We start from the raw sequence: 13,226 nt of genomic DNA, 5'->3' as shown, positions 1-13,226 counted from the left end.
ATTATTATAAATAAAAGGGGTTATCGATCAGTACTATTTAACTTTCTCTTAGATCAAAATCAGACAATAAATGTCTTTTTTATTGTAATAAACATTCTATTTTCACTGACTCCATCTGAAACAGATGATTTCACCATTGCATTGTGGCAGCTGAAGTTTCTGACCCAAGACTCAAAAAAAGCAAAGATTGTGTTGAGAGGACACCAAGGAGGAGTCGCCTGCGTGGCTTTCAGTCCTGACGGTGCACGGCTCCTTTCAGGCGGAAAAGATAAGGTACCTTCTTCAGATCGTTTAATTTGCTGACCAATTCACACTTTAGTGGTTTTCCTGCTGCATTTGGTTGCAGTTTGAAAGCAGCATTTCTCTTCTGATGAGGCCTGTGTTTGTTTCAGGCTTTAATGGTGTGGAATGCCAACCCCTTTCAAGGAAATCTGCTTAAATCCTTCCCTAACGCTCACCGAGACTGGATCACCGGCTGTGCCTGGACACCTGATTGTGCTGTGAGGTCCCATTTAAAACCGTTTTGAACTATTTGTTCTCTCTCTAACTTTATTTAAAAATACAGCTGGGCAAAATGGTGTATTTGTAGACTAAATTACTGTAAGTAGGGGAACAAAACAAAACAGACTCACTGGTTAAATAAAATGATCTAACGGCAGATTTTACCATGGATGAATATCGTTATAATTGTGGGTAATAAGAACAAAGATGATTCATTAATTGCTCAAATTTGCACCAAAATCAAGGAAAACTATTAATTATACTGTGAAATCAACTTACTAATGCTGATCGGGAAAAACAGTATACAGTATATAGAAGCCCAACAAATTTACTCAAGCCACTGACTTTGCAGCAATTTCTTATCCTAAAAAGCATATGGCGACAGTGGAAAGGACTATCTTACTTTTAATTGGCTGAAACCTCCAGAAGGGCAAAGCTCAGCATAATAATTTAGGGAATTTAGGGCAGCGAAAACGGGAATAAGACAAAAAATAAATATCACAAAAGTACAGTAGTACCTACTATGAAAACTAAAATGAAAATGCTAAGCTAATTGTAGGGATTGCTCCATATAAAGTCTAGTTTCAAGCAAAACACACTAGAATACAAAATATTCTGAAAATAATCGACTTTCACAAATATTCTGAAATAGACCAATAAAACTTCCACTCAGTACTTTCTCTTGATAATCTTCTTGTTTTGTTTTCTTCCAGATAAGCTCATCAAATGATGGCAGACTTTGTTTTTGGGACCTGGAAGCAGGTTTGTGTTTCAGAGAAATCTCCTGGAGGAACCCACTTACCTCCGTCTGCTGCATGGTGAGCAAACTATAAAACTCAGAGAACTGAGAATTCATTCTATGTTTTTTGCCTTTAAATAAGGTCAATAGGACTCGCATGTTCTTTAAGGTAAATAGAATCAGTTTATCTAGATAAAATAAATTTATCCCATTCATATCCAGTCATACTGAATTCAGTTATGTCATTATAATGCAATGCCCTGCAGTCATGTTGCCAGATTTATATCTGACAAAATGCAGTTTAGTTCAATCCAGTCATATTAAAGGACTGTCAGAATCACCTTAGCTTACCTTCTAACCAAAGCTGAACAGTTTAAAAAAAGATCTTAGGAATTATAAGTTTCAGAAAACAAATAAAGGAAATAAATCTCTCATTCTGCACAAGCATATGGTGATAGTGGAAGAGAACAACTCCCTTTTAACAAGAAGAAACCCCCAGAAGACCCAGGCTTAGTATGAAGGACCGTCTGCTGCGGTCGACTCAAGGTTGAGAGCGAAGAGGAGACGCAGAGACACAAAAGCACTGAATTAGGAGTACTTTCCATGAGAAAAAAATACAGGGGAATGTAGTAATGAACTTCCTTGTGCAGTAATGTGTTATCTTTAGAATACAGGGCGACATTAGAAAGGAGCAACCCTCTTTTAACAGGAAGAAACATTCACCTGAAAAGGGCTCAGTTCAAACACAGCTGCCTCAGGGTTGAGTGGTAAGAAGAAAGGTGCAAACACTGAACCACTGGTACTTTCTATAGGGAAAAAACAAGAAGGGGTACCCTGAGATAATTGCAGCAATGTCACCACCAGTGGCTCTACCAAGAAAAGAGACATAGCTAAGCACAGAGTACTTGCTAAAAAGTTAAGTTTGGTCTTAGAGGTAGATGTTCTACAGACAAAAACTGGGAGCTGGTTCCACAGGAGAGGTTCCTGATAACTGAATTTTCTCCCATTCTGCTTTTCTAATTCTGAGACTGAAATCCTAGGACCAAGAAATAAATCTGATAGCTAAGAATGAAGAGTTTGAGTTATTTTTGTAAATGTTTCATTTAGCTTGATAAGTGTTGCTGTTTCTGTGTCCAGGGACAACATGTAATCGCCGGCTGTTCAGAGGGGGAACTTCATGTTTGGGAGTGGGAGAAAACAACTGAAATCTGCCACATATCTGCCCACAAGCAACGTATAAACCACTGCGCTCTCCTCCCAAACACTGGTACTGAGCCTAACCTAGACTTCTTATTTATTCCTATTCTGAAATGGGAAATGTCCGAAGGTAAATATTAGTGTGACATGCTTTTTCTTTAGACAAGGAGAAGGAAACAAATCCCGGAGAGCTGTCTGTTTTCACAGCATCTGACGATGGCACTGTGCAGCTCTGGAAACCTTTGCAGGTATTCTACTCCGGAGAAATTCCATTAGGTCAAATTCCCTTTAATGTTGACAAAGTTTTTTATGTGCAACAGTTGTACAACAGTAATACGGTTCCTTTCTTCCAGGTTGAGCACTTCAACACCTTCCTGGGTCACAGCGGCGCTGTTCATGGAGTCGCTCCAAAAGGAGAAGTCCCAGAGTTCCTCACTGTGTCAGAAGATGGTTCGCTGAGATGCTGGACCTGGAAAACGGGTAAAACCATTCCCAGTGACACCTACATTTCTTTAATTAAATCTCTTGACGTTGTGGTTTATGGATTAACAAGTAAATGTAATCTATCTGCTCAGTTTACTGACCTGATAATTGCCTTGTTGTGTCTCCTGAAGAAACTTCTTCAAGCCTTAACGGCCCCATCTCAGTTCTATGCCTCTCTGAGAGTGATGACTTGCTGCTTGTTGGTTATGAGTCGGGTTTACTGGAGCTACGGCGGCATAACTCGGTGGTTGACCGTAAGCAGGTAAATATAACTGTTTATTTTGGTTCTACCTTCCATACCAGGAAGTTGTACGTTCCCAACAAATCAAGTTGCTTCGTAAATAGTCCCAACAGTGGTGCATTGTGTGCTCCACTGTCCCACTTCAAGCAGAACTACGTTTAAAACCATCAATTTGTTGTTCAGCCATTTAATTAGGACCGCAAAAATATTAGTAAATCTTGCAATGCCCATTAAAATTGGTAAATGTTGCTATAAAATAAGATAAGATAGTCTTTATTGGTCTCACAATGGAGAAATTCACTTGTCACATGAGAGGATTCTGATCCTGTGACCTCAGCCTTCGAGGCATATTTGCCTATTTTATTCGTTCCTCTCTCATCTGTGATCGTTAGTTACGTCGTTTCTGTCCCGTGAGCATCTGCTGCCGTGAGACTCTGTCCAACTGGCTAAACATTCGATTAGCGTAATCAAGGTCATAAGTAGCTGGACTAGATTCGTCAACAAGTGTTGTACTCCAGATGAGAATATTGTACGTGATATTGCGATGAGGATATGTTGTCGTTATGTTGTGCAGCCCTTTTTTTTAGGGGATCATATCCATTTTTCTTTCAGGCATCAGATGCCCCGATCACTGCCGCCTGTTGGATGCCTGACAACCAGTTCGCCGTCACCTACATGAGCACCATGGTTGTTGACATCTGGAAGCTGGTGTGCAACCAACAACGCAGCAAAGAGAGGTAAAAAAAAATAATAATAATAAAATAAAACAAGCAAACCCCTTCTTGGTGTAACTCAAAAGTTAAATTGTTAAAAGTGCAACATGTCTGTCTACTGAAAATATCTACAACAGTAGAGTAGCAAGTTTCAGTAGCTTTTCACTTGGCATGTTTTATTTTGAATTATTTATTATTATTATTATATTTATTTTTTTCTATTCTTTAGTTGTTTCCAAACTTATTCCAATGCTTTTATTTTTTGACATTTTAAGCTCTAAATCAGATTTAAACTTGCAGCTTTTCATTCAGATTTACGTATTTAAACATATTTTCAAAAGACGTTTGCGATTTATCAGTTTTCCAGCTAGTGTTGCGTGTTCTATCGCTGCATGGACTAGCTCTGCGTGTTCTATCGCTGCGTGTTCTATCGCTGCATGTTCTAGCTCTGTGTTAGTTTTAGTACTGCGTACGCCAATGCTGCGTGCACTAGCGCTGCGTGTTCTATCGTTGCATGTTCTATCGCTGCATGTTCTATCGTTGCATGTTCTATCGCTGCATGTTCTATCGCTGCATGTTCTATCGTTGCATGTTCTATCGTTGCATGTTCTATCGCTGCATGTTCTATCGTTGCGTGTTCTATCGCTGCATGTTCTATCGCTGCATGTTCTATCGCTGCATGTTCTATTGTTGCATGTTCTATCGCTGCATGTTCTATCGTTGCATGTTCTATCGTTGCATGTTCTATCGTTGCGTGCTCTGTCGTTGCGTGCTCTATCGTTGCGTGTTCTATCGTTGCGTGTTCTATCTTTGCATGTTCTATCGTTGCATGTTCTATCGTTGCATGTTCTATCGTTGCATGTTCTATCGTTGCGTGCTCTGTCGTTGCGTGCTCTATCGTTGCGTGTTCTATCGTTGCGTGTTCTATCTTTGCATGTTCTATCGTTGCATGTTCTATCGTTGCATGTTCTATCGTTGCATGTTCTATCGTTGCGTGTTCTATCGTTGCGTGCTCTATCGTTGCGTGCTCTGTCGTTGCGTGCTCTGTCGTTGCGTGCTCTATCGTTGCGTGTTCTATCGTTGCGTGTTCTATCGTTGCGTGTTCTATCGTTGCGTGTTCTATCGTTGCGTGTTCTATCGTTGCGTGTTCTATCGTTGCGTGTTCTATCGTTGCGTGTTCTATCGTTGCGTGTTCTATCGTTGCGTGTTCTATCGTTGCGTGCTCTATCGCTGCGTGTTCTATCGCTGCGTGTTCTATCGCTGCGTGTTCTATCGCTGCGTGTTCTATCGCTGCATGTTCTAGCGCTGCGTGCACTATCGTTGCATGTTCTATCGTTGCATGTTCTATCGTTGCGTGCTCTATCGTTGCGTGCTCTATCGTTGCGTGCTCTATCGTTGCATGTTCTATCGTTGCGTGCTCTGTCATTGCGTGCTCTGTCGTTGCGTGCTCTATCGTTGCGTGCTCTATCGTTGCGTGTTCTATCTTTGCGTGTTCTATCGTTGCATGTTCTATCGTTGCATGTTCTATCGTTGCATGTTCTATCGTTGCGTGTTCTATCGTTGCGTGCTCTATCGTTGCGTGCTCTATCGTTGCGTGCTCTGTCGTTGCGTGCTCTGTCGTTGCGTGCTCTGTCGTTGCGTGTTCTATCGTGGCATGTTCTATCGTTGCATGTTCTATCGTTGCGTGCTCTGTCGTTGCGTGCTCTGTCGTTGCGTGCTCTATCGTTGCATGCTCTATCGTTGCATGTTCTATCGTTGCGTGCTCTATCGTTGCGTGCTCTATCGTTGCATGTTCTATCGTTGCGTGCTCTATCGTTGCGTGCTCTATCGCTGCGTGCTCTATCGCTGCGTGTTCTATCGTTGCATGTTCTATCGTTGGATGTTCTAGCACTGTGTTAGTTCTAGTACTGCGTACGCCAATGGTGCGTGCACTAGCGCTGCGTGTTCTATCGTTGCATGTTCTATCGCTGCGTGTTCTAGCACTGCGTGTTCTAGCGCTACGTATGCCAGTGCTGTGCAAGCCTTGTGCTTAGGGCTGCCAACTGCCCCAAATTAGCTGGAATTTCCTATATTTTTTGCCAAATCAAAGTGGCCCTAAATACATTTGATGTCACTTCTCTCCTTACTTGGCCCTAAATAAAGAAGGAACACTGAAGTAGGAAGCATGGTGCAGCTTAACTCAGATGGATTCATTTTCAAAGTTCCACCCTTGTTACTTGTGGTGCGTATTGCTAGTGCTGCAGTATTCTAGTACTGCAGATGCTAGTATTGCGTATTGTGAATACTAGTACTGCATAAGATAACCTGCCAAATTACCAAACAATAGATTGTAAGAACGGGAATTAGCTGAGATGTTACTAAAAAAAAATCAGCAGTTTTAAATCAGTCCACAAACTATGAAACGAAACACAAAAACAACATCCTGTATAAGTGTATTTTATTAATGCGGTTTGCTTTCTGAATAATAGGAAAACTGAACATGAACACTTTTGTAGTACTTTATTTAGGAGATTCAATTCAATTCAATTTTATTTATATAGCGCCAAATCATGAAACATGTCATCTCAAGGCACTTTACAAAATCAAGTTCAATCATATTATACAGATTGGGTCAGATTATACAGATTGGTCAAAAATGTCCTATATAAGGAAACCAGTTGAATGCATCAAAGTCCCGACAAGCAGCATTTATTTCTCATCCATTTTTTTATAATTTATTTAGGGTGCTGTGTGAAATAGAAGCTGGCTAAATGCAACGAAAACAGAGTTCTACAGCGTTGAATGGGATATGGAAGAGTTTTTTTGTTTTATCCAAGCATTAAATGTTAATCCACCTCTCTAACAAGTTCCTAATTGTTTTGTACTTCTGCTGCTTCTAGCCTGGTGAAGGTGAAGAGCTACAAAGTGAGAGCCCCGATTGGACTCCTGTTTCACTGCTCGCTCCTGGTCTGTTCCACCGGTGCGGGACTGCTGTGTGACGTGGCCAAAGATGACGAGAACAATTGGCAGCATACAAACTCAAAGTAACTTTACTTTTTCTTAATCGTTGATTCAAGGTCAGCAATTAGGCATTAGTGAGACATTTATCCTGTTTTCTGCCAATTTCTATACTCTAATTTCAACATTTCTTTATAGATAGATAGATAGATAGATAGATAGATAGATAGATAGATAGATAGATAGATAGATAGATAGATAGATAGATAGATAGATAGATAGATAGATAGATAGATAGATAGATGGATCGATCGATCGTTACGATGAGTGGATTTCTTAAACTTTGTCTCCTGTTTTCAGCTGGAATCAGAGATACAATATTTTGAGCGTGGTTCGCAACGATGACAAAAGTGTGTGGCTGACTGGCGAAGGCAGTGGAGAAGTTTGTCTTGGCTTTTTGGTGAGTTTTTTTTTTTAATTATTAAGAACATAATGTGTCTAAGAATATTTCATTTTATTTTCTGGTTAAGATTTTCATTAAATTCAAGAGGTGAAACTCGTATTTACTCATTCAAACTCAAACTTAATTGTCTCAGGGGTTTGAAATATTTTCCCCCTATTAAATGCTATGCTTCCTCGACATTGGTGAAACGGATCATAACAAAGGAACGAAAAAAGCTTTTCATAAAGAAGTTCTGATTTATTGAGATGCACACACTGGACAAGACAACAGATGTTCCTGTACACAAGTGACTTTGGGCTGTTTGCTTAATACTGTAGTCATCTGGGACGTCTGCTCACAGTGGAGCTCTGCTGGACTTCAAGGTTCAGTTACGAGGGCCAACTTGTGGCTGGATGGATTATGTTGTCTTCATTCAGTAAATTACCACATAAATTAAGGTCTGAGGGGCAGGGGTCCCGTCACAAATTTTGGGCCCCTTGACAAAAAACCTAAATCATTCCAAAAGCTGATATGTATATATAAAATTAAAAAAAAAAATTTTTGGCCCCTGTCAGGACAATTACAAGGGTCCCTCACTAACTTTCGCCCCTTATATGCCGCTCCTGCTGAGGGGCGTATAAGGAAACAGGACAATCAGTGCTTGTGTACTATTACCTGTTTCGAATAGAAAGGTTGCATCATGAGCCCCTGCCACTCAACAATGTGGAAATGAGTCACGTTTACGTCAGGCGCACATGCACACTGGGTCAGTTTGCCATATCCAGAATAACTTGAGTCTGACAAGCGTTTATATGAACGCTGATTGGATTATCAATCGGCATAAACCACCCCTCTCATTCAGATTACATTTTCAGTCCAATTGATCTAAATCCGATCACAGTAGTCCGGTTGGCTTGTTCACATGATGCATTTATTCCGCTTACTTTTGTCCATGTAAAAGATCGCCGCTGTGATTTTCAAATGAAAGATGCACATGTACCAAGAGTTGATTTTTTTTTTTTTCATTTCAGTTCGGCATGGGCCCCACAACTTCCCTAAACTCGTGTTTTAGCTCAGTTACCATGAAGTTCAGCGACAATGAGGAGGAGGAGGAGGAGGAGGAGGAGAAGAAGAGAAGCCGGGTAACAGCCATGACTGTGGATCGAGGTACCAAACACAGCAAATATTAACTGTTTCATTACTGTGATGAAATGCCTTAAAAAAAAAAAAAAAAACGGGTGGAAATACTCAGTTTGTGAACCCATAAAATCAGAAATCCAAAATGCCTTGATTTAATAGACTAGTTATAAATACCAATTGCAGTTTTATAGAGATTGTTCTGCTATTTCTTTTCTTTAAACCTCATGTGTTGCTTCTTTATTTCAGAGTTTGTGGTGTGTGGAGATGAAGAAGGCAACATGTGGTTCAATCAGCATCCCGACATTTCATCATGGAGCGAAAGAAAACCCGTAAGAGCACTCAAACAATCTCCACATCTGCTGCAAAAATGGCTTTTACACATTTTACCATTTAAATGTTTTCAGTTTTTATATTAAGTTCTATCTCTAAATAAAAAAAATATATATAAAAGCCTAAAAGATTGAGTGAGCCAAGCATCCAATTGGGTATTAATACATTACAACTAGTGTTGCACCGATACCAGTATCGGACGGGGCTCCGATCCAGCACTAAAATGGTGGTATCGGTATCGGCGAGTACCAACAAATGGGGCACTGATGCCATTTTGATGTTTGTATGTCACTTGAACGCAGCCTTCTCTCTCCCGACAAGTATTATACATGTTATATAAGTTCATGAAAGTTCTACTACCCTAAGTAGTATGCAGTTCTTCATATACACACACACACACACACACACACACACACACACACACATTAATTTCAAACAGATGGTATCGGTATCGACCAATACTGCACAGCCAGGTATCGGGTATCAGTATCGGGGCCAAAAAATGGCATCGGCGCAACACTAATTGCGTACCGCGAGCGAGCTATTTTTAGAACGTGACGTCACGATGACGTCATATCACGTGGTACGCAGTAGGGCAAGCTTGCTGTGTAGGGCAACAGCGACTCGAGGTACGCTGATCGGCCCCATATGAAGGATGTTTTCTTCAAGACTGCCAAGGAGAAATGTGTGCGCTTGGTTTTCAACGGGGCGGTCGGCCTACACAACAGTCCTCGACACTCAAGCCATCGTTTGAGCTGAAGGTTGGTGTGTTCTTCGACAGTTCGACCAGTAAACCGTGCGCCTGGGACATCGTCTTGCGAAAGTTTAACGGCTCCAAAGTCTGTTTATCGCTGTTTCTGTTGCGCGTGTAATGGCTGGTGGCTACGGGTGTCTCTACCTGTTTGTCCTACCAAAGCGGCAAAAGGGGCGTTGCTCTTGAGACGGTGACGTCACGTGCGCGGTACGCCATTACAACTCAAGACTACGCTAAATCCTCTTGAGGCATCTTGATATCGTGGCTGGTCACCAACTTATGTTTAAATAATGGACATCTAAAATCGCAGGGCGCGTGCCCAACATGCTCTCGATCCTACGGCCCAAGCTCCAACCAAAACACAGGAAATGCACGCATTACGTTTACGGTCTACTGGAAAGTGTAGGACCATCTAGTGTTGGTTGTCCATGCTGGCTTATTGAAATATTGATGTGAATCTTTTCTGTTCAATAAATTACCATTATTAGTGAGCCTTTTTGTAATTTTATGTATAAAAATGTCATTACATTTAGCTCATATAAAATGTGTTGTGTTGATTTATGCTTATTTATCAGTTTCATTTAAAATTGACCAAATTCAGGTTGTATTCATCACAAAACAATCAGTTGCCGCTTACAGGTGTTGAGTTTTTGTGCACCACCTAATTTATCATGCCAGAGACGCCGCTGCCCCTACAGAATGTGGTAATTAGCAGGTCATTCAGTGCATTATGTAAAAAATAGGCTGTGTTTTCAGTGAAGGAAACTTTTAAGGACTTTTTTTCCACTGCTTCCACTCCTTACGTTTTCACTGCAGGAACCAGGACCAAATCAGTTTAAAGTGGGCAGGAGTACTGCTAAAAAAAACATCAGTAAAAACTCATTTAGCCTTGATGAAATGGATTTGAAGGACGCACGGACCTCCACTGGCAGCGTATCGTTTAACCCTCATCAAAGATTAACCATCATCAAAGCCTTATTGAAGTGATTTTTAACAGAAAATGGATGGAAACATAAACGCTGAAAAAATATTTTAACTTTTCCTAACACGCTTATCCCTAATTGGGGCTGCGAGGGCTGCTGGTGCCTCTTCCGCTGTCGCGTTTATGTTTGATGAAACAAATTCAAACAATCTTAACTGACCCAGATGTCTAATAACCGGAATAAAGAAACCCCAGCCCACAGAAACGCATGGTGGTGGCACCTTGATGCTCTGGGACTGCTTTGCATCCTCTTGCCGTTGAAACCTGCAGAATATGGAGGTTCTAGGTGGATTCAACCAAGTAAACATTTAGTCCTGTCTGTGAAGAAAGTCAAGCTTGGGCTTCTTTGCATCAAACAGGACAGTGATCCTGGGATTATTTTGAAGTCCACAAAGGTTTGGTGGACTGTACATAGCTGTGTTGCCGTAAAGTTGGAGCCCAAAATGTTGTGCCAATTTGTATTTTTGTTTTTTAAAATATTATCCTTGAGGAACTCCAGCAGTTGTTCCGCTGTCGCAGGCACGTGTTAAGGATGAGTGAATTGTTCATTTCTAAATTTACTCTCCTTCTCTTCACTCGGTAAGACACTAAAGTTAAATAAAACTATCACTTTATGTTGCTTCATTTTAATCTCAACCAAACTGATTTACTCCGTGTTAAATGAAGCACTGAAATAAACAAAACATGAACCGTTCAATGTCACCCGACTGAATTACTTCTGTTTAACTTTCACTAAGTGATGAAAAGCAGCAGGAAAATGTCGAAGCACTTTTGCAATGAAGCGATATCTAGATAAACTAAGCAGATTTTTAAGTTTGCCATAGACACAGTCTCGGCTCAAAAATATCGGTAATCTTTTAATGGGAAAGAAAACGTAAGATATCAAACTTTAATCGCAGTTTTTGACGCTCTCTTGTTAGGGCTGAACGATTTTGTAAAATAATCTAATTGCAATTTTTTTTCTTAATATTGTGATTTAATACGATTTTTTTTCCCAGTTTAATTTATCATGCGTTTCAAAATATATACAAACAACAAATCAGTTTGTTTCCTCGCCATGTGGATTAGTTGCTAAAAGACCCACAGCATCTAAACTCAGAGCAGTAATGATTGCGTTCTGCCTACAATATATTTCAATCAAAATTGCAATTTTGACTTTTCTCTGCGTTAACCACAAGCAACAAAAATGGCCTCTAAATAAAGATGTTTGTAAACAAGGACTATTTTAAATATGAACTTTTAATGTTTCTATTGATCAGAATATTATTCAAGAGAACAGCTTTTAATTTAATTGGACATCAATCCTTGTTGGACATAAAGTGCAACCAACAAAGAAGTCTATGCATTAAACTGATTGACCAGAACTTAATGCTATGTATGATTATATAAACTCTAAAACAAGTAATAAAATTAGATTATCTCACTGCTGCAACTGTCTTCCCTTCCATGTGGAGGCAAACCCACTTCAAACATTTTACCAACACTTAATGGACGTGTCTAATTCCCTAATTGTTACATAGCCAAAAATTGCAGACCTCTGCGATTTGGAAATTGCGTTTTTTTTTTTTAAATCACGAATATATTGAAAATGCGATTAATTGTTCAGCCCTATCTCTTGTCCGCTTCAACCCGGCCCTTCAGCAGTCCTGGGTAAAGGAAGAGCTGAAAAACATATCCACTTCAAATTCTAGTTGGATTTGTTCACTGCAAACCGGTGCTGGTCTGTCTAGTTAATAACTTAATTTTCAGTGGGGTTGAATGATTTTATTGCAGGTATATAAGCAAGTTTTCTCATTGGGTCTTAATAGAGATATGACCTACCTGATAAATGACCTGCTGTACTCCTACTGATGATGATGATGATGATGATGATGCTCTGTCCTCAGGCCCATCTCGACAGGATCAGTGCACTGAGACTCACCGACAGCAGCATAATCTCAGCCTCCTACGACCGGACACTGAAGCTGTGGGACAGAAACACTAAAAAACAGGTAAAAAAACAACCTTTAAGGATAATAACACCCACTCATCTAATTTTATGAATAATCTGTGTCTTATCTTTTCGTCTTCTACGTCCTTCAGGTGGGAATGTTTGTGTGTGGCGGCCCTGTTCTGTTTCTGGAGGTGAACCCAAGAAGACCCAGCGAGCTGGTCTGTGCTGACGGACAGGGGAAGCTGTACTTCCTCTCCTGGAAAGATTCTCCCTCCTAATAAATCAGATACAGAAACCAGATATTAGGGATAGTTGACCAGTCTGTGTCACAAAGATTTATTACTTTTGTCTTTACAAAGTGCAATACTTGACTAAAAAACTTAAATACTTTATTAGAGAAAACATATATTACTAAAGACTGTTGCACACTAAGAAGTATAACTTTTTTTTTCATGTTTACATATTTTATTTAGTTGTTGGGAACTTGCTGTCTCAGATTTCTTTTTCTTTTTTTCATTTTTGACAAGTTTAATTGGTTGCAATTAATAAAAGAATATGAATTAAAAAATGTTTTCCTTTCGTTGCAATAAATCTTGTAAGGTATCATACTATCCAAGCATGTGTATGTACATTTAACAACTTCTAGCAGCATTTACCTCTGCAGTTCTCTCATTCATAGAATATTTACAGTATATATGGCTTTATTTGCAAAGCAAAACTCAATATGTTGTTAAACCGTAAGGCCGAAAATTTGAATAAACAGTTAAAGTTGAAGTTAGCAGTAACTACTGTTATGGAAATATATAATAATTTTTTGTTAAGCAAGTATTTTTA

At 39.8% G+C, this 13,226-nt stretch overlaps 1 protein-coding gene across 1 annotated transcript in view; it reads left to right on the top strand.

Moving 5' to 3' along the window:
- Window positions 1–12,960, top strand: part of tep1 (telomerase-associated protein 1) — a 66,697-nt gene extending 53,737 nt beyond the window's left edge. The window contains exons 44-57 of the mRNA XM_036138570.1: window positions 125–273; window positions 393–500; window positions 1,215–1,319; window positions 2,378–2,507; window positions 2,600–2,685; window positions 2,791–2,917; window positions 3,052–3,182; window positions 3,774–3,898; window positions 6,754–6,897; window positions 7,172–7,271; window positions 8,285–8,420; window positions 8,640–8,722; window positions 12,346–12,450; window positions 12,542–12,960. Of these exons, the coding sequence (XP_035994463.1) occupies window positions 125–273; window positions 393–500; window positions 1,215–1,319; window positions 2,378–2,507; window positions 2,600–2,685; window positions 2,791–2,917; window positions 3,052–3,182; window positions 3,774–3,898; window positions 6,754–6,897; window positions 7,172–7,271; window positions 8,285–8,420; window positions 8,640–8,722; window positions 12,346–12,450; window positions 12,542–12,670 (1,658 nt within the window). The 3' untranslated portion in view covers window positions 12,671–12,960. The remainder of the gene's footprint in view (window positions 1–124; window positions 274–392; window positions 501–1,214; window positions 1,320–2,377; window positions 2,508–2,599; window positions 2,686–2,790; window positions 2,918–3,051; window positions 3,183–3,773; window positions 3,899–6,753; window positions 6,898–7,171; window positions 7,272–8,284; window positions 8,421–8,639; window positions 8,723–12,345; window positions 12,451–12,541) is intronic.
- Window positions 12,961–13,226: the final 266 nt, after the last annotated feature.

This window comes from Fundulus heteroclitus, chromosome 6 (assembly GCF_011125445.2).
Source record: "Fundulus heteroclitus isolate FHET01 chromosome 6, MU-UCD_Fhet_4.1, whole genome shotgun sequence".
Taxonomy (NCBI): Eukaryota; Metazoa; Chordata; class Actinopteri; order Cyprinodontiformes; family Fundulidae; genus Fundulus; species Fundulus heteroclitus.
The sequence above is the reverse complement of the archived record's forward strand: the minus strand, read 5'-3'. Positions and strand labels throughout refer to the sequence as shown.